The 19,750-nt window shown below is 43.6% G+C and overlaps 1 protein-coding gene across 1 annotated transcript in view; it reads left to right on the forward strand.

The window, feature by feature from the left end:
• PKHD1 (PKHD1 ciliary IPT domain containing fibrocystin/polyductin) overlaps positions 1-19,750 on the forward strand; it is a gene marked incomplete at its 5' end in the record, with an annotated part of 233,235 nt that overhangs the window by 207,632 nt on the left and 5,853 nt on the right. Inside the window, 5 exons of the mRNA XM_079971281.1 lie at positions 4,341-4,476; positions 6,442-6,529; positions 15,416-15,523; positions 17,141-17,299; positions 18,075-18,212. Coding sequence (XP_079827407.1) covers positions 4,341-4,476; positions 6,442-6,529; positions 15,416-15,523; positions 17,141-17,299; positions 18,075-18,212 — 629 coding nt within the window. The remainder of the gene's footprint in view (positions 1-4,340; positions 4,477-6,441; positions 6,530-15,415; positions 15,524-17,140; positions 17,300-18,074; positions 18,213-19,750) is intronic.

Below are 19,750 nucleotides of genomic sequence, written 5' to 3' on the forward strand. Positions count from 1 at the left end.
GAAGGCTTGCCGGCCCTAGTCCCATTCCAGGGATTGGACGAAAAGATGGCAAGCCCCAGGATTCCTTTAACGGAATTCCCTTTCCGCAGCAACCATGGAGGGGCAGGCCCAGCCTATCCTGAACCCCTCCATGGAGGGGTAGGCCCAGCCTATCCTAACCCCTCCTCCACCAGATTTATAACCAATGCCTAACCACAACCTTACAAGTTGTGACGATTTGCTACGCAGTAGGCAAAAACCACCCAGCCAGCCAATTTGCCAGGTGGAAAAATTCCTACCAGGCCCCTGCTCAAAGGCAGACGACCCCATGACAGGCATAGCAAGGTCAACGCAACAAACTCCTTATTCTAGGGCGGGTGGGCGGGTGATCCGTTGCACGCAGCAAAAGAGAAAGTACAAGGCTGTGTGCAGAGTATTTAAACCTTTTACCCCTCCCACCAAAATTGCAACATAACTTTTGCCCCAGCAACTTGGCAATCCAATCAATGCCCCCCGGCCATCTTGGAGAACTTACCCAGCAACAAAGGGGTGGCTCAGTAGACCCCACCGCAACACGTGCTCTCCCTGAAGGAGAACACGCTTTGCGTGTTGAGGTCCCCAATCCACCCCCCAAAATAACTCACAACGGACACGTAATTTTTGTTTAAGATTTTTGGCATGATTTTGGCCACAACTTTATTAAAATACAAACTGTGAGTGGTTGTTTAGGCATTGGTTAAGACTATCTGTCCCCCCGCCTGGGGACAGAACTGACTTCCGGGCACCACCGAAAGACAGTGCGGGGGAAAGCAAGTCGGGGAAGAATTGGAGCTGAGACACAGACCCTCAACTCTCACCCGCCTGCTCCCCGAAGGCTTGCCGGCCCTAGTCCCATTCCAGGGATTGGACGAAAAGATGGCAAGCCCCAGGATTCCTTTAACGGAATTCCCTTTCCGCAGCAACCATGGAGGGGCAGGCCCAGCCTATCCTGAACCCCTCCGTTGCACGCAGCAAAAGAGAAAGTACAAGGCTGTGTGCAGAGTATTTAAACCTTTTACCCCTCCCACCAAAATTGCAACATAACTTTTGCCCCAGCAACTTGGCAATCCAATCAATGCCCCCCGGCCATCTTGGAGAACTTACCCAGCAACAAAGGGGTGGCTCAGTAGACCCCACCGCAACACGTGCTCTCCCTGAAGGAGAACACGCTTTACTGAGGTCTGGCAGAACACATACTGTACATGTTGATCCTACCAGTTATGCCCAGTGAGGTCATTCTTTTACATTTATTGCTAGCACTGATAAGAATAGTTTTCCTGCTTAGGTAGAGTATATTGTGATGTTGTTGTTTAGTCGTTTAGTCGTGTCCGACTCTTCGTGACCCCATGGACCAGAGCACTCCAGGCACTCCTGTCTTCCACTGCCTCCCGCAGTTTGGTCAAACTCATGCTGGTATCTTCAAGAACAATTTCCCACCATCTCGTCCTCTGTCGTCCCCTTCTCTTTGTGCCCTCCATCTTTCCCAACATCAGGGTCTTTTCCTAGGTAAAGTATATAAGCCTAGTGAAAATATTCCCACTAATTTTCTGCAATCCACTTCTCAGTCCCTGTGCGTTATTTCAGATTAGCAGTATTAGAAAGCAACACAGACTATTAGCTTTGAAATCAGCCACTTTTCCTTTTCCTTCCTAGCATACTTTGTGAGGGCAAAAGCTTTGCAAAGCCCAGAGTGCCTTTAGAATACAGAGAAACCTGCGAAAGAAATTGAGTTAAACTAAAGTGTATAGGCTCTCAATAAATGCATTGTTTGTACAACACCTTAAAGCAAACACCAGGAGAGATGAATAAATGGTTTTTATACTTTCATTTTGAGGCAATATCTTTTCTTTTTTTTAAATAATTTTTATTATTATACATTTTATAAATTTCCCTCCAATTCTTCATTCAATCCCGCATACAACAAATCATAGTTATTTTTTTGACTTCCTTCAACGTCTCTGACAATCATCCGTAGTTACACCTTTAATACACATTCCCTTCTTTCGTATTGCCATTTTTCCTCCTTACTCCTATTATTTCTCATAAACAATACTTATTTTCTTTTTTTTACAGTGCCTCTTTAAATCCCGCTAGCGTTGTATTCACACCACATATATTTTTCAGATAATCCACAAATTTCCCCCAGTCTTCGATGAACTTTTGATCTTTGGTATATCTAATTTTCCCAGTTAATTTGTCCAGATCTGCATAGTCTATCATTTTTAGTCTCCATTCTTCTATCGTCGGTATTTCCTCTTGTTTCCACTTCTGAGCCAACAGGATTCTGGCTGCCGTTACCGCATACTGGAAAAGCTTACAGTCCTTTCTTCTAATGTCCTTTCCTACCATACCTAAAAGAAAAGCTTCGGGTTTTTTCACAAAAGTATATCTTAACATTTTTTTCAACTCATTATATATCATTTCCCAAAAACTTTTCACTTTCTTACATTCCCACCACTGATGAAAGAATGTCCCTTCCTTGTCTTTACACTTCCAGCATTTGTTATCAACCTTATACATCTTTGCTAATTTTACAGGTGTCATATACCATCTATAAAACATTTTCATCACATTCTCCTTCAGTGTGATACATGCTGTAAATTTTAAATGCTCTTTCCACAGTTTTTCCCAATCTTCAAATTGAATATTGTACCCAAAATCCTTTGCCCACTGTATCATTACCGATTTAACCTCTTCATCTTTCGTATTCCATTCCAGCAATATCTTATACATTTTTGACAGAATTTTATACTCATTATTTATAATGTCCTTTTGGAAATTTGATTCCTTTTCCACATAACCCTTTTCCTTCAGATCTTTTTTAAATATTTCATTAACTTGGTAATGGTGCAACCAATCATAAACTAGATCTTTAACTTGTTCATATGGCTTCAGTTTCCATTTTCCTCCCTCATTAGCTATCAATTCCCCATAAGTGGCCCATTTGTTTCTCATATTAATCTTCTTCACACTTATTACCTCTAACGGGGACAGCCAGTGTGGAACTTTTGGTTCCAGTATATTCTTGTATCTCTCCCAAACCTCTATTAATGAACCCCTGAAGATGTGGTTTCCAAATCCTTTATGAACCCATTTTTTGTCACACCAAAGGTACGCGTGCCACCCAAATCTGTTATCAAATCCTTCAAGATCTAATAATTCATTATTTTCTAACTTTATCCATTCTTTTAACCAGCATAGACAGGCTGCTTCATAATATAGTCTCATATCTGGCAGGGCGAAGCCTCCTCTTTCTTTTACATCCATCAGTAATTTAAATTTTATTCTAGGCTTCTTCCCCTGCCAGATATACCTTGAGATCACTTTTTGCCATTCTTTAAAAATTCCTGTACCCTTTAATATGGGTAAGGTCTGAAATAAGAATAACATCTTTGGTAGCACCGTCATTTTTATCGTAGAAATTCTTCCCCAAAATGATAATTTCATTCTGGCCCACACCTCCAGATTCAAGCAATATCAAACCCCAAGTCATCACTTTGTAGCAGTGGTTTAGAAGCATATATAATAAGCATAATGACACAAAGCATCGAGAAGGAAGTCAGGCTGCGTGGGCTCAGAATGAAGTTCCTTCTCCCATGCATTCAAATAATCCCAGATGCTTGAATTCAAGTTTTACTCTTGGAAGTAAAAGTTTAAGAAGGAGCCTACCTGCACAGAGAATTTGAAAAGTAAAGGACCATAGTGTAGTTAAAGATACAGTGCACATATCTGCAGGCACCAGCTTTGAATTATTCCCTGTGCTATAAAGCAGAGAGCACAGAGGATTTACTTTACTAACCTGTTAGGATTAGGGAAACTGGTAAAGGTAAAGGTAAAAGGACCCCTGACCATTAGGTCCAGTCGTGGCCGACTCTAGGGTTGCGGCGCTAATCTCGCTTTATTGGCCGAGGGAGCCAGCCTACAGCTTCTGGGTCATGTGGCCAGCATGACTAAGCCGCTTCTGGCGAACCAGAGCAGCACACGGAAATGCCGTTTACCTTCCCACTGGAGCAGTACCTATTTATCTACTTGCACTTTGACGTGCTTTCGAACTGCTAGGTTGGCAGGAGCAGGGACTGAGCAATGGGAGCTCACCCTGTCGCGGGAATTCAAACTGCCAACCTTCTGATCGGCAAGTCCTAGGCTCTGTGGTTTAACCCACAGTGCCACCCGTGTCACAGGGAAACTGGTAGATTCCAGAAAACTAGCCTTATGGGTAGAAATTCTCTCACCAATGTGCCCAGTGATGGTTCCAGATGTATTCTGAATGAATAACCAGTAATGGTGGTTTCCTTTCCTCTTAACGTTTTTCCATGTTCAAGAAATGGAAGCAGCCAAACTCCAGGAAGTTGCCTCTATGTCAGGCCTTATAACATCTCTGTCCGGATCCAGCCCGCTAATGGGGTGACGGAAAGCCCCCTTCCCAGGCAACCACAGGTCATCTTCCTGAATAAGCAGGTATGGAATTATAAGAAGGCGCATTTGGGACTGTGGGATAAGGATGCTAGATTTAAATTTCCAATGTAAAACATAATCCTAATACCCCATCCTTTCATTTTATAGGTGAATGTGAAAATGTAGTCTTTTAAATATTGGTAGCTGAAAGAGAAATATTAGAAATACAAGAGAACTGCTCCGAATGGCAGCCCTTTTCACATAAATCCACTGATAAACACACATGAATAATAGTGCACAAGATTGCAACTTGCATTTTAGTGTCTTTGAAGTTTAATGCATCGTATCACAGAATTTGATGTCCATTGAGCAAAGAAAAAAAATATATCCATGAATCCACAGACTTTAATTCATGCACCAATCCTTCTGAAATTTTGCAGTGACAAATGTGTAATACATGCTATTTTCATTTTTAAAAAACCAAAACACCACCCTTTTCCTAAATTGCAGGGAGGTACCGTAAGTTGATCCTATAATCAACTTTAAAGATATGCTGCACAAAACCCCCCTATCTTTCTGAAATTTATTAGATTAATTACTTAAAGGCACTTCTATAATGTATACTGTTTTCATATACATTTCTGACAAGTGTGGGGGAAAGAGAGAAGCAAATCCTTTTTTAATCTCCATTAAACTGTAAAGGCCATGCTTACAGAAAACATCCTGCACCTATTCTTCTGAAACATTCTAATGCAAGTGGTAAAGGAGTTATAGACTTCTTTGCTTTCAGTAATAGTGAATGGGGAGACACACAACTTTGGTTTTCCCGAAGCAAAGTTTCAATGATATGTATTTTTGTGTTTTTGTATTGTAAGCCTCTCTGTGATTTTTGGATGCAGGGTGGTATAGAAATAATAATAATAATAATAATAATAATAATAATAATGGCAATTTTCTGAATTGCTGCATTGGGATCTGAAATGTATTTGGTGAGCAGTCCTTTTCAGGAACTAAAGATGGAGAGTGGGACATCTTAATCAGGAACAGGAGTAGATTTGGACTGCTCTTATCTTCACTTCCTCTCCAATTGCTGATCTCTGAGATCTCTCCCCCCACCCCACCCCTTTGTATATTTCAATAGTGGTAGGCTCTGTTGATGTGCATAGCCAGGATTTTTGTTAGGGGAGCAGGACTTTTGCTACAGGGCGAAACCAACATGATCGGCCAGTTAGTTAAGTATTTCTATTGTTTAACTTGATCGCCCATGGCTCTGTTCAATGCCACTGGCACTTCCATTGCTTATGTGAAAGGAAGTCAAATAAAAGCATCACCCTGACAGTCCTGCTAGAACAGGTGTGGGGAACCTTTGGCCGCCAGATGTTGCTGGGCTAGAACTCCAATCAGCCCCAGCAAGTAAGGGCAATGGCCAAGGCTGATGGGAGTTGGATTTCAGCAACATCTGGAGAGCCCAGCATTCCCCAACCTGCCATAGAAGAGTGGAAGCAATAGCTTTTTCCCTGCCTGAAGCAACAGGCAGGATGAAGGATGGAGCAAGACAGATGACTCTTTAAGGGACCTGAGCCCATTTCAGAGTCAGCTTGAATGAGACATCACTCAGACCAGTTCTTCCTAGTTTTACAGGAAGGGGGAGATCATTAATGAGATATTACATGGCTAGCTGGTGAAGATGAGCAGCATAAATGGGTCCTTTTAATACAATTGCTCTTTTATGGATCAGCTGTGGCAGACAAGAGAAGAGGAAAAGCAACTGAGGTTGAAACCTTCCTGAACTGTCTCCTCAATGAACCATCAGTGTGGTTTTCCAATATTTATAGCATTTTTGTGGTCACCACTTGACCGCAACTTGTTTTAACTAATTTTAACATTGCGTATTTAAATTCTTACAGCCTGCCCTGGGTTGAAAGATGGGGTAAGAAGTCATTGTCAACATCATCATTCCCCCCCCCCCCATTAGGAAAAACAGTGGTGACTAACAACAACACACTATGTTTCTTTTTATTTTCGTAGGGTCGAAGAGTGGCCACAGTAGGCTTCCCCTCCAAACCGTGGGTTGTGACAGCCTTTCTGAAAGACAGTCCAGAGGCTGTGCTGAAAGGTTTGGACCTATTTCTAAGCACCTCTGAGGTTCCATTATAGGCAGCGTGGGGCCATACTGCTCACAAATGTGTGAAGAACGTTAAAAGGAGTGTATTTTAGGCAGTGCTATTTTTCAATGGAAGTGCCAGTGTGGTGTAGTGGTTAAGAGCGGTAGTCTCCTAATCTGGGGAACCGGGTTCGCGTCTCCGCTCCTCCACATGCAGCTGCTGGGTGACCTTGGGCCAGTCACACTTCTGTGAAGTCTCTCAGCCCCACTCACCTCACAGAGTGTTTGTTGTGGGGGAGGAAGGGAAAGGAGAATGTTAGCCGCTTTGAGACTCCTTAAAGGGAGTGAAAGGCGGGATATCAAATCCAAACTACTACTACTACTCTTCTTCTTCTTCTTCTTCTTCTTCTTCTTCTTCTTCTTCTTCTTCTATATGAACATCTCCCTCATTCTCTTAAAATGGTAACGGCACCCACCTGAGAGGTGCCAGAACTGAGTTTTGGTGAGTTTTGGCTGATTTTTTTTTTTGGGGGGGGGGAGTGGTTCACATGAGCACCTGATCCAAGTAACATCCTTATACAGTGGTGCCTTGCAAGACGAAATTAATCCGTTCCGCGAGTCTCTTCGTCTAGCGGTTTTTTTGTCTTGCAAAGCAAGCCCATTGACGGCTTAGCGGATTAGCGCTATTAGCGGCTTAGCAGCTTTTAGTGGCTTATCAGCTTAGCGGATAAGCGGCTTAGCGGCTTAGAAAAAGGGGGGAAAGGGGAAAAAACCCGCAGGAACTCGCAAGACATTTTCGTCTTGCGAAGCAAGCCCATAGGAAATTCGTTTTGCGAAGCACCTCCAAAACGGAAAACCCTTTCGTCTAGCGGGTTTTCTGTCATGCGAGACATTCATCTTGCGGGGCACCACTGTACACAAAAAGATAGTTAACTGTGAAAGAATGGCTTTATAGTCCTGGGCTGCTTATGTATATGCTTGTGTACATTATGGAAATCTTGCATGTATGTCTTGCTGCATATGGCAAAAAGATACCTGTCTCTCTTGTCTGTTCATGTGGGGATTGTAGGGTTAACTAACTATGCCCCAAGGCATTGTCACCATGTATGTGCAGGGTGGCACATCCCTTTTCTGAAGGTGGGGAAAAGCAAAGCTCCAAACTTTCTTGAATCTGTAACCTGAGGAGAGGAACACATGATTGACAAGGGAGATCTATAAATAAAGATACGGCAGACAGGGCTGGTCCTGCTAAGAGCCTGGTGAGTTAGGGATTGTTTATCCAGTTTTGATTTGTTTTTGCTCCAAAGGGTACATTTTGGGTTTCAGTCCTTTTGAGCATCACATTTCCATCTCTGTAACATTTGCATGTCTTTCTTATCTTAGGAAACTAAATTCGTGTTAGATAAACCCTGCTGGTCTCAGCTTTATCAAAACATGCTGAGGCCTAGAGCTTTAAACTTAGGAGGCTTCAGAGAGACCCCAGGGAACTCTGGGGAGGCTGTTTGATAAGGGGCAGCCTGGTAAATAACTGATCTCTTATCTGGTTGCAGCAGATACCTCAACTGGAGGGAGAGAGGGTGCTAGAGAGAGACATGCGCTGTTGTGGCCACATCCTCTTCACCAGGTGTACAGGTCCCAGGTGTTTCAGATGTGGCCTTCAGAAGCTCCCTCCTCCCTCCATAGAATCCTCTCCTTATGCACCTTGACTGCTGAGTCTCGTGTGAGAAGAGGCAAGGCAGAAATGAACAACTGGGATGCATCACAACACAACTCTGCCCTTGCCTCTGTTGCTTGCTATGGATACTTTGGAGGAGCCCGTTGCCTCACATGGCAGAACATCAGAGGGTGACCTTTCAACTGTTGCTCAAGTTAGTTGCTGACCATGGTGGTCTTCGTTTTAGTTTTACTCAGGGTACAGTCGCCAGAATTGATGAATATAACTAAGTAAGGTCCATTAATTTCAATGGGTTTGCTCTGAGTAACACTTAGTTGACTGTCACCCCAAGGATTTATTTGTTCTAGCTACGCAGGTTACAGTTGAAGTTCCAAAATCAGAAAGGGCAAAATATTTATAAACTTCTCTGAAGTCAGTGCCATCTCAGAGATAAAGTGACGGGGCCAATTTTCACATTCAGAATAGCAGGTGATATTGTTTTTCTGGATCCCTGCCATTTTAGAAACAAATGGAAAATTTCATGATCAACTGTTTCTCCATCTCTGAAATTTGCTGCCTTTGAAGCCAGCGGGCCTAGGAGAAGGATTCTAGTTTACTATGTGCAAGGGTTTTTATAAAAAACAAAAACTCATGGCAGAGCCTTCAGACGTAGTCCTACGAATGATGTGCAACATGATTTTCTGAATACTAGCTGAGGTCAGACACCAGTTGATTTTTGGTAAGCCACTGTCCCTCAACCTCTGTTCGCCTTTGATAAAATTTGGCCATAAAGTGCCTATCTCAAATCAGATAGTTACAAGGACAAACAAGATTCAAACTTGTAAAACACTTTGTACTGCAAATGTATTGTATTGCTCCATTATACATGAGCTTGTTCTGGAGGTCTGTGTGACCTCCTTATCCATAATAACCTGGGATTTGAAGCAAGCAGTATACAAATATATTATTCCAGAGAATGATAAATAGTGCATTTTTAATTTTTTAATTTTAAAAAGAATTAAGTGGACTTCAGAATTATTCCCATGTAAGAGTAGGTGCATGTGAATCTCCACCCAAAGAACAGGCTTTTGAAAGCAAATGCATTTGGATGACACAGCAGTGATTTCTGTGACTTGCATATAACAGGACAGAAACAGAGAGGTTGCTTAATTACGACTATCCTAGGATTGTGGAGCCTTTGCACAAATAATGCACTGAAGAATCTGAGGCATTTCTGCTTCTCAGGGTCCAAGGCTCTAAGGCAGATAGGGGCACCACCTGTGCCCACTGAACTATTGGAAACAGGGGAGCAAACAAACTATCAGTTGTGATTTGAGAAGCTTCCCACCGTGTGCCAATTTGAAGTCACAGCTGAGCTTTGCACGTATGAACCCTGATCATGCTAAATATATCTTTCCAGGGGTTGTAGCACAGCTCACGCAGGTAGGCACGGTTGGCTGAGAACAGAGCAAAGGAATTCACTGTGCAAATGTCTTTCAATTATGGACTTAATGACCCTCATGGCCCCCTTGCAGTCTTTTAAGCGATGAACGTAATGGACTCATTGCTGTGGCTGACATTAACCTGGGCAGTCGCTCTGCTGGTTTAAATTGGCATAGCTCCAAGGAAGCCAATGAGGTAATTCTGATTTACATGCTCACTGATGACATCAGTAGCAATGCTTGTTCCACAGAATGGGCATTTGTCTACTGTTAGATAATGGTAGCCACCTGGCCCGTTTTGCCCAGGACAGATGCCTTATTTGGGGAATCTAATAATTTGCCAATGGCTTTGAAAACAACCAAAACAAATGGAAAGGAAGAGTTTATATGTGATCTTCTGAGCTGCTTTGCATTACCCTTCATTGTCAAAGTTCAGCTGTTGAAATATATCTTTGTGAGTTATGAAACAACCTTATTTTTCTCTCTGACCCAAAATTAATTAAGCCATGAAAGGAGAAATATAAAGAAAGAAAGAAGCAAACTAATAGAAGATGGAAGAAGGCTCAAATAAAGGACAGTCACTGGAGAGAAAAAGGCATTATGCATTCTTTAAAAGAAACATACATCAAATTAATAGTCAATAAACTCCAAGAACGACAGACGTGTGCTTTGCAGATGTTCGCTGCGTAATCATTTGCTGTGTTTATTCCTTTGACAAACGTGATCATTGTGATCATTGTTAGCAGCATTTAAGGAGAATGTGTCTGCCACACGTATTCAGACTGCTTGGTTTGACAGCAGCCAAACTGCCTCTCACAAAGCAGTTTAGCTCCAAATTAGCTCGCTCCAGCGTTAAATACCAGCTTGCTTTGGAGGTCTTTGTGACGAGCACCATATATATCCATAATATTCTGGTATTTGAAGCATATGTGCCAGAGAGCTGAGAGACTCTCCTTTCAAGAATACAGTATGTTACTCCAGGGTTCATCATAGACTTGAAATGGCAGCTATAAAACCTTCCAGTGTTGCAGCCTGGAAATCTAGCATTACAGTAAACTGAGAACGTTATCAGTAGTCAAGGCACTTAGATGCTCTGTCAAAAAGTTCCAGGAAAGCGGCTTAATACAGGTGCCTGGCTGGCAAGCAGGGAAATCATAGAATCATAGAGTTGTAGAGTTAAAAGGGACTACGATTCAGCACTTTCTGCAATAACAACAAAAATGTCTCAAGGTAACTTGCAAACCCATAAAAACAAAAAGCTTACAAACATTTTAAAAGAATGCATCAGGAAAGTCAGTAAAAGACAAATTATCTAAAAGTGCTTATCCAACAGTATTATAAAAAGGATAAATCCTACCTACCCCATCCAACTTAAAATGTACACCACAGAGAGGCCAGGAATCATAGTATAGGATGGTCCAAATTAGCTATCAAAGGCCTGGAACAGGAATGTCTTAGCCTGGCATCTAAAAGCTGACAATGAGGATCTCAGGTGAGGGCTGTTTCGGAGATCATTCCACAAATAGGGAGCAGCCACTGAAAAAGCTCATTGCCGTCTGTCTAAGGGAACAGGTGAATTTTTATTGGGAAACAGCACAGAGTAGTGCGAAAAGCTCCTACGGATACTTCTGTGACATGATCTGATTAGTCTTTGGCCCAGTCCTGCTGTTTTAGGAAAGAATATTTTCCGGCTATGTAATGAAGCACATTGAGTCTCTGGCTCACGGGCTAACCTCTCCTTCTCTTTTGCACATCAGAAGAAAAGATCAGGGGCATATGCTTCCAATTTTAAAGTGACCACACAGTCCCTCAGATGTCAAGACTTAGAAACTTAATTTTGTTTTCTAAAAATATTTTCAGAACAAGACAGAATGAAACCATTGTATGGCCCTGTCTCATTATCACTTACCATTGTTTAAACAAATCACAGTTCCATGAATTCAGGCATCACTGTGGACTGTGGTTGTTTGGAAAGTGGAAGTGAACACTTCTGATCTCTTTGCAGGCGTGAAAGAAGGAAGAACACTCAAACTTGAGGCTGGTTTGTTCATGTGACAGGAAACGGATGCTTTGTTAGTCTGAACGGGGCTACAGCAGGTGTTCAGACATTTCAGTTTGATTTCAACACAGTGGTGCTTTGCACCTGATGATATTTTGATGGTATACAGTGTATTGGTCCCAACGTCATGTTGTGGCTGCAAGTTACTGTCTCTGATTGTTAGCTTATGGTAGGTACTGAACTGCTGTAACGTGACATCTACTCATCTACTCATGGATCCTGCAGACCACCTTTGTATTGGAAGCTAACAGTGAATGCAGAGGACGGGGCATGATAAAATGGAATAGTGAGAGGGGAAAGTTAGGCAGTAGCAAATGGGGCAGAGGCATTGATATTTCAGGAAACAATATGGGTGGGGAAGAGGCATTGAGGAAGTATTTGTGTCAGAGCTGCCCAAGGTCCCAGCTCACAGAGGACCAACGCCAGGTCGTCGTTATATACAAAAGTCTTTATTGAAGTTCAGTTTCCATTCCAATGCCGTAGCGCGCAGCTCTACGTCTTAAACCCTAGACCGCCGAAGTTCCGTCTGAATCTCCTCCCCCCTGACACCAGTTTAAGATTCTAGCCCTGCTCCACCTCTTCCTCTGCTTTCTTCTCCTCTGGGTCCTCCTGTCCGCTGGGGCATTCCCCTTTCTGGACTCTTCTGACGCTGAGTCCCCTGACTCCTCTCCCTGTCTCCGGCGGGCTTTAGGACCCGGTTCCCAATCCTCGTTCTCTGCTGCCCTGCGCGCCTGTACTTTTGAACTTGGCTCTCGCGCCAACCCAGTGACCTTCCTCCTGACCGTTACACTGCTTCTGTCACTGCTTCCCTCTTCCGGGATGCTAGCTGGACCTGACCTCCCCTCCGTTGCCTGACTCTCCGATGGAGGCGTGGTCAGCCCTGACTCCTCTTCTCTCCCTGCTGGGGGAGACGCTACCCCCGATACCTGGGACTCTTCCCCCCCACTATGCTCAGGTGGGGAAGCTGGTCCTGATCTCCAACTGCTGCTCTGGGAGTCCCCGCTGGCCCCTTGCTTCTGGAGTGTCCCCCTTGGGGCCCCCCTTGCCCTGGCCACCGGCGCCCCCTTCTGTGAATCTTCCGATTCGCTGGAGAGGCTCATGGAATCTCTCGGGCCACTGTCATCTTCTCCTACGCTGCCCTCAGATTCTTCCCCTTCACTCTCCATCTCCCCTCTTCCCTTCTGCTCCTGAGCCCCTGACAATTTGAAAGAAGAAGAAGAATTTGGATTTGATATCCTGCTTTATCACTACCCAAAGGAGTCTCAAAGCGGCTCACATTCTCCTTTCCCTTCTTCCCCCACAACATACACTGTGAGGTGAGTGAGGCTGAGAGATTTCCGAGAAGTGTGACTAGCCCAAGGTCAGCTGCTTGTGGAGGAGCGGGGAAGCGAACCTGGTTCACCAGATTACGAGACTACTGCTCTTACACCGGGAACTGTAATTTCAGCAGTGTGAAGCCTGAGGCCAAATGCAGCCATGTAGGCTTCTGTAACTGGCCCTTGGCTCTCTCCTGAGGCCACACCCCGCCTCAGGCCACACCTCTCACTGACCCTGCTGTGCTAGGGCTTTAGCCAGCGGTGGAGCAAGCCGATTGGATGCCTGGGGTGGCGTGCGTGCCCTGCGCCCAGGGGCGGGGGCAGCCGTCTGTGGGGCGGGGCCTCTGAGGAGTCTGCTTCCTCCCACTCAGCCGCCCTACAGCTGAGGGGGAGGCGGGGGGCAGGCTGTTTGGGGCAGTGCAGAGCCTGCAGGCGCTCAAGCCGCCATGTCACTCCCAGGAGAGATGCATGGCTTGGGCGTGCTGCAGGCCCCGTGGTGTGTGCCGTCCGGCATTTTGTCATCCCTCTCAGTGGTGACACCCGGGGCGGCCTGCCCCCACCGTACCCCCTTCCTCTGCCCCTGGCTTTGGCAGCTTGATAATTTCTTGCATTGCCACATGGAGGACGGAGAGATGGTTGCGATGGCATGTGCATGTGGAAACCTCTGATTTTTGCATGGGTGAAATGCAACCTTTCTGTACAAAAGGTTGGAGTGGCATCTGTTGTTCCACCCACTTTTGCCTCTGGCCCAGCCCACTGTGGCTCGTAGCCCCTGGGAGGTTCCTGGGAGGTTCCCCACAAGGGAATGGAGTCATCAGACTGAAAGGGGGCATCTCAGCTATCCATCTGTCTTCTTTGACCTACTTAGTTGGATGTTAGGGATGGGAAATATAGGAAGGCAGAAACCTGTTTAGATGTTCAAACTGCCACAAGTTATCCCAAGGTCCTAGTGGAACTTTTTCCAGGAAGGACAACTGCTTATGCCACAATGAATTGTGGCATAGATTGTGCAAAATAATTATCTTGATGAGGCATTTAGCTTCAGACTCAGACTCAGGGCCAAACAATTTCAATACTATATTGGGATATATATATCCATGTCGGATTAGAGCAGAACTATGAAAATCTCCCTCCTTCCTTTACAGTTTGGCACTCTGACTTCATTTGCATATGAATTATTAACCCTATAAATTATTTGACCAACTGGCTTCCTGACTTAAGCAGATACCTTTGGCATCAGGCACCTTGCTTGTTTGCGCCACCCCTCCTGAAAATGCATTTGTCTACATGCAAGAAGGCTTAATTGAGTTCATTCCAGCTGGATCTCTAGCTTTTAGATGAAGTTATAGAAAACAAGAAGTAAAATATTGGTTTGTTATGTTTGCAGCACAGAGAATGCAAGAGGGAGCACTGAAATCGTGCACAACACATTAACAGGCTACAAAATTGATATGTACTGTGCTTAAAAACATGGAGTCTGGCTTTGATTATCTAGAAACTTTTTCCATGAGTAAATGTGTAGTAATAGCAGAGCTTTTTTCAGCCAGAACTCACTGGAACTCCATTCCGGCCCCTCTCAGGTGGGTGCCATTGCCATTATAAGAGAACAAGGGAGGAGTTCATGGTGAGTTCCGGCACCTCTTTCTCTAGAAAAATGGCACTGGGTAACAGTATGTTCATTTCAAATGGAAAGCATCATAATCTCATAATTTAAACTCATCATAATCTAATAATTTAAACTCATTATTTAGTGTTTTAACAATGCTGCAGTTCTCTGGTTTTTAAAACTGTCTCCAAGGGGAATTTTATTGCTTGGGAGATAGAGATTTCTAAGACAGGTGTTTTGATTTCTTACACTGGTGATTCCCCCACCCCATTTTTTTTTTTTAAATAATAATACAACGTTATTGTAGCCACAAAGGACATATTTAATGCTGCAAGTAATTGATTTGCTGAACAAGTAAAAATTCTTGTTTTGTAATCTCTGGATGTTGTCCAACATCCTAAAGAGGTTCTGATATCTAGCGCCTCTAACCCTTCCCACCTGAACCAATATTTAGAAAGTTGATTCTCCCTGCATGGTTAAGAATTTTGCCATTATCCTGTGTCAAGTTCAGGATTTGACTAGAGTTTGGTTAGCACTTACAAGTGTTGCGGAATGAAATGCAGGTATCTAGTCATTAAATTAATAAAACAATATTTCTAATAAAAATAATGTCACGTAGAAAACTGGAATGTTGACTTAACAATGGTGTAAATGATAGGGTTGTACATCAATTCTGTGTGCACCTTGAATAATGAGGCGAATCTAAGTCCCATTGACTTACTGGAGCTTTCAAGTAAATTTGTGTAGGATTATGGCTTTAAAGGATGTAGTTTTGGTGAAATTCATCAGATAATCTAGCACAGATATGTATTTTTCTTCAGGTGACACAAGGATAAAGGTCCAAGATGGAAAGGCTGCCTTTCAAAACCTGGTGGTCTCTGGTTCCTGCTCAGGTTGTTACCTCTTTTTCAAAGTGACTTCTCCTCCAGGTAAGGTTCGTTATCCAGTGAGGGGTCTAAGGAGGACTGCTTAATGCTGAAGCTAAGCAGGTGCTGGGTAAGATCAGTGCCTTCATAGGAGATATTGGGTTCTGTAACAGAGGAAAGGTAGGATGGATGTGCACATAAGAAAATAAATAAGAGGTCTCACTTTTATCAGCCAATATGTGAAAAAGGCTTTTGGCTGCATCTGCAGGACCTTTGCTTTTCCTTTCTTAAGGGGGAGCAAACAAGCCAGGAAGGCTTCTACAGTGGTGCCCCGCAAGACGAACGCCTCGCAAGACGGAAAACCCGCTAGACGAAAGGGTTTTCCGTTTTGGAGGCGCTTCGCAAAACGAATTTCCCTATGGGCTTGCTTCGCAAGACGAAAATGTCTTGCCAGTTCCTGCGGGGTTCCCCCCCCTTTTTTCCCCCTTTTCCTAAGCCCTAAGCCGCTTATCAGCTGATCCACTGATAAGCCGCTAATCAGCTGATCCGCTAAAAGCTGCTAAACTGCTAATGGTGCTAATCCGCTAAGCTGTCAATGGGCTTGCTTCGCAAGACGAAAAAACCGCTATACGAAGAGCCTCACGGAACGGATTAATTTCGTCTTGCGAGGCACCACTGTATTAACAATAGTTTCTCATTTCATCCAAACCAGAAAACTATAGCTAATGACTTCAGAACAAGTTAGGATATGAAGTCAACTTCAAACCATAGTTCAATATCCTGGCTTGCCCCCTACTATCCTGCTTTGGATGAAATGGGAAACTATAATCAATGGGGAAAAATTCCTGGTTTGCTTGCTCACTCAAGAAAAGGAACAACTACATGTGAAGCCAAAAGGATTGTTCATACATCAGCATAGTTTGAGATATTGCCATCCAAAGGTAACTAAGAAATCATATTTAAAAAAATAATAATTCTGAAATACATTCCTCTCCCTTCCAAATTCTAATAGCTTAAACATACCACTGAACCAATGTTTTTCGGCTTCTCAGCAACATTGGCTGAACCAGTCTAAAAAACCAGGATGGGGAAGAAGATGGAACTTTGATCGGATCCAGCAGAGCTCTTACCACTGAGCCTCTTGGGCTTGCCGATCGGAAGGTCGGTGGTTCGAATCCCCACAACGGAGTGAGCTCCTGTTGCTCTGTCCCAGCTTCTGCCAACCTAGCAGTTCAAAAGCATGCCAGTGCAAGTAGATAAATAGGCACCATTGTGGTGGGAAGGTAAACGGGGTTTCCGTGTGCTCTGGCTTCTGTCACGGTGTCCTGTTGCACCAGAAGCAGTTTAGTCCTGCTGGCCACATGACCCGGAAAGCTGTCTGTGGTCAAACACCAGCTCCCTCAGCCTGAAAAGCGAGATGAGCACTGCAACCCCATAGTTGCCTTTGACTGGACTTAACCATCCAGGGGTCCTTTACCTTTTTACCTTTACCTCTCATCTTCTTATAATAAGAACTGGGATCGTGATACCATCTGTGATATTGATAGTGTTTTCTGTGCCTCATCTTTTTCTCAAGCAATCCCAGACACAATGTCCTTTCTTTGTGGCAATAACTACATTTATGAACCTTTAAACACATGCTCTTCATTATGTTGTTTGTTTTATTCTGCTTTTTTTTAGGTGCTATATTATCTGTCAGATCCAATTCTTTTACTATATACCCCATTACTGTGACCGAAAAATCAGCCATAATCTTCACTGCTGCACTGGGATCGGCAGCCTCTCTGCTTGTTTTGGGATCTGTTGTTATCTGTTGGTCCAAGAAAACAAGAAGGAACAGTGAGTTGCAAAACTGAAGTGAAGCGTCTACCCAGAAAATACCCCATTTGTTCTGCTGGGGCTTACAGAAAAAGAGAAGTTTTACAGTGAGATTAGCAATAGTTGTTGGTAGCAAATTGTGCTCCCCCCAATTCTAACAGTGTAGAAATGTTTCTTGCATTAGTATAGGGCAGATCAGCATGGTGTGGCATTACTGCTGTGTACAGACCCTTGTGTTGTACTTTCTAGTTACTCCAATGTAGGAGTGGCTGTCTTGGAGCCTCCAGATGTTGGGACTCCAGCTCCCATCAGACCAGCCCACATAGCCTAAGGCTTGCTGATCAGAAGGTCGGCGGTTTGAATCCCCATGACAGGGTGAGCTCCCGTTGCTTGGTCCCAGCTCCTGCCAACCTAGCAGTTCAAAAGCACGTCAAAGTGCAAGTAGATAAATAGGTACTGCTCCGGCGGGAAGGTAAATGGCGTTTCCGTGCGCTGCTCTGGTTTCGCCAGAAGCGGCTTAGTCATTCTGGCCACATGACCTGGAAAAACTGTCTGTGGACAAACGCCGGCTCCCTTGGCCAGTAAAGCAAGCCAGTAAAGCTTGGCCAGTAAAGATGAGCGCCGCAACCCCAGAGTTGTCTGCAACTGGACTTAACTGTCAAGGGTCCTTTACCATTTTTTAAAGGCACTTCTTATGTCCAAATAGGTATGGGCTATTAGTTGTTTCTGCAGGAGGTCACTTGTATATTTCACTGAAAAAATGCAGTTTAAATTCCCTTGTAATGTTTTGCTACAGAAAACAGGATCAGAAAACCTTTGAAGAATAAGAAGAATAAGAAGCATGCCCATATTCAGGCAAATCAGCAGATACTTCATGCCCAACCCTGCTTCATCCAGGAGGAGAATAAACACAACATTACTGCTAGGAGAGAAGGTGAGTCTCTTGGATACAGACTTAATCCTATTATAAAGCACCTTTTTGCACATCATAGGTTGCAACCTTAGCAGGTCCCTGAGCTGGTCTTTTCAGTGCCTCAGCCACAAATACTAGTTGTCAACTAGTTGTAGCCTGGTTAGATTTTCTCATGAGAAGTTCCAGGCAGGCTTTGCTTCAGGAGTCCAGATATTGGCTTCCTGCAATGGGCTGTTGCTTTGGGGTTTGAGGCTGGTCTCTGCCTGAACCTCCAACCTTCCACTCACTGGAATTGTGACCATGACAATATTTGTCCTATCTTTTATTACAGCGTTCCCTTCTTGTAATTTCAGCATCACCTGCTTCACTTTTTCTTTTCTCCGTTCATATGCTAACCATTTCCCAAGTTTATTAGCAAATTGTAAAAAATGTTTAGCATATTTCAAATGTTAGCATATTCCTGCATTGCCCCCCCCCATTTTAATATTTTTTATTAATATTTTCTTGGTTTACAAAGGTATGCGCAATGTCTCTTTTTTCAAGTTACATTTTCCATAGGTCAGTTTCATTTGTTGAGACATTAGGGTTACATTAGGAAGAAATGTGGGGAAGAGGTGGAGGGGGCCATGGTTGGTGGGGGTGGGGTCAGGAGGCGATGTTTCTATTTTGCTTAATGTATGTGTGGGGTTTTGTGTCAGCATCGTTTGTGCAGGTTCTCTTTGCTATTCACTTGTGTTCCTTTGGTGGTGAGAAAAATTGTGGTTGGCCTAGGGTGTGGTTGCTTGTTTGTGATTGGCTGTGGTGAACTTTGTTTTTGTGTGTGAGTGGGATGGGTGGGTGTTTTTGGATCAGGTTAGCCATAATGATTCATCTGCTGTTGGTGGATTCTTGTCGTTGTCTTGTTGGGCTGTGTATGTGATAAAGGGGAGCCATACCGGGGTGAAGGTATCTTCTTCTATTTGTCCCCATGTCAGTTTAAGTTTATTGGTTAATTTTTCTAGTAGGGCTGTTTCCCATACTATTTGGTACCATTGGTCCATGCTTACTCCTGACAGGTCTCTCCAGTGTCTGGTTATGGTGTTTCTGGCTGCTGGGAGTGGGTGGGTTATGAGTTCTTTGTGATGTGAGTTGTCATTATTGTCTTGGAATATGTTTAGTAGAGCCAGTTCTGGGGTAATTTCTAATACTTGCTTAGTTATTTTACATATTTCTTCAATGGCTGTTGTCCAGAATAGTTGGGTTTTGGGGCATTCCCACCGCATGTGTAGGTATGTGCCTGTGGAGGTGCACCCTCTCCAACATTTTGGTGAGGTTCCTATTAGCATCTTAATTTTGGCAGCTAACATTTGTTTTTGTTGGTGATTGTTCCAGCTCTTTTTATTTTTGTCTAATTTCACACAGAATCTTTTGTATTTTCTCCTGTGTCTCTTTTTAAGTCGAGAGTTACCAATATGTTGCATAAAGTAACCTCTTATATATGTTCTGCTTGCATCCCAGACTGATATCTTTGTCTAAATTATTCTCAAAAAATTCTTTTGATTTTTGCTTTCAATCTTTTA

Source organism: Podarcis cretensis (genome assembly GCF_951804945.1).
Source record: "Podarcis cretensis genome assembly, chromosome: 3".
In the NCBI taxonomy this organism is placed as follows: domain Eukaryota; kingdom Metazoa; phylum Chordata; class Lepidosauria; order Squamata; family Lacertidae; genus Podarcis; species Podarcis cretensis.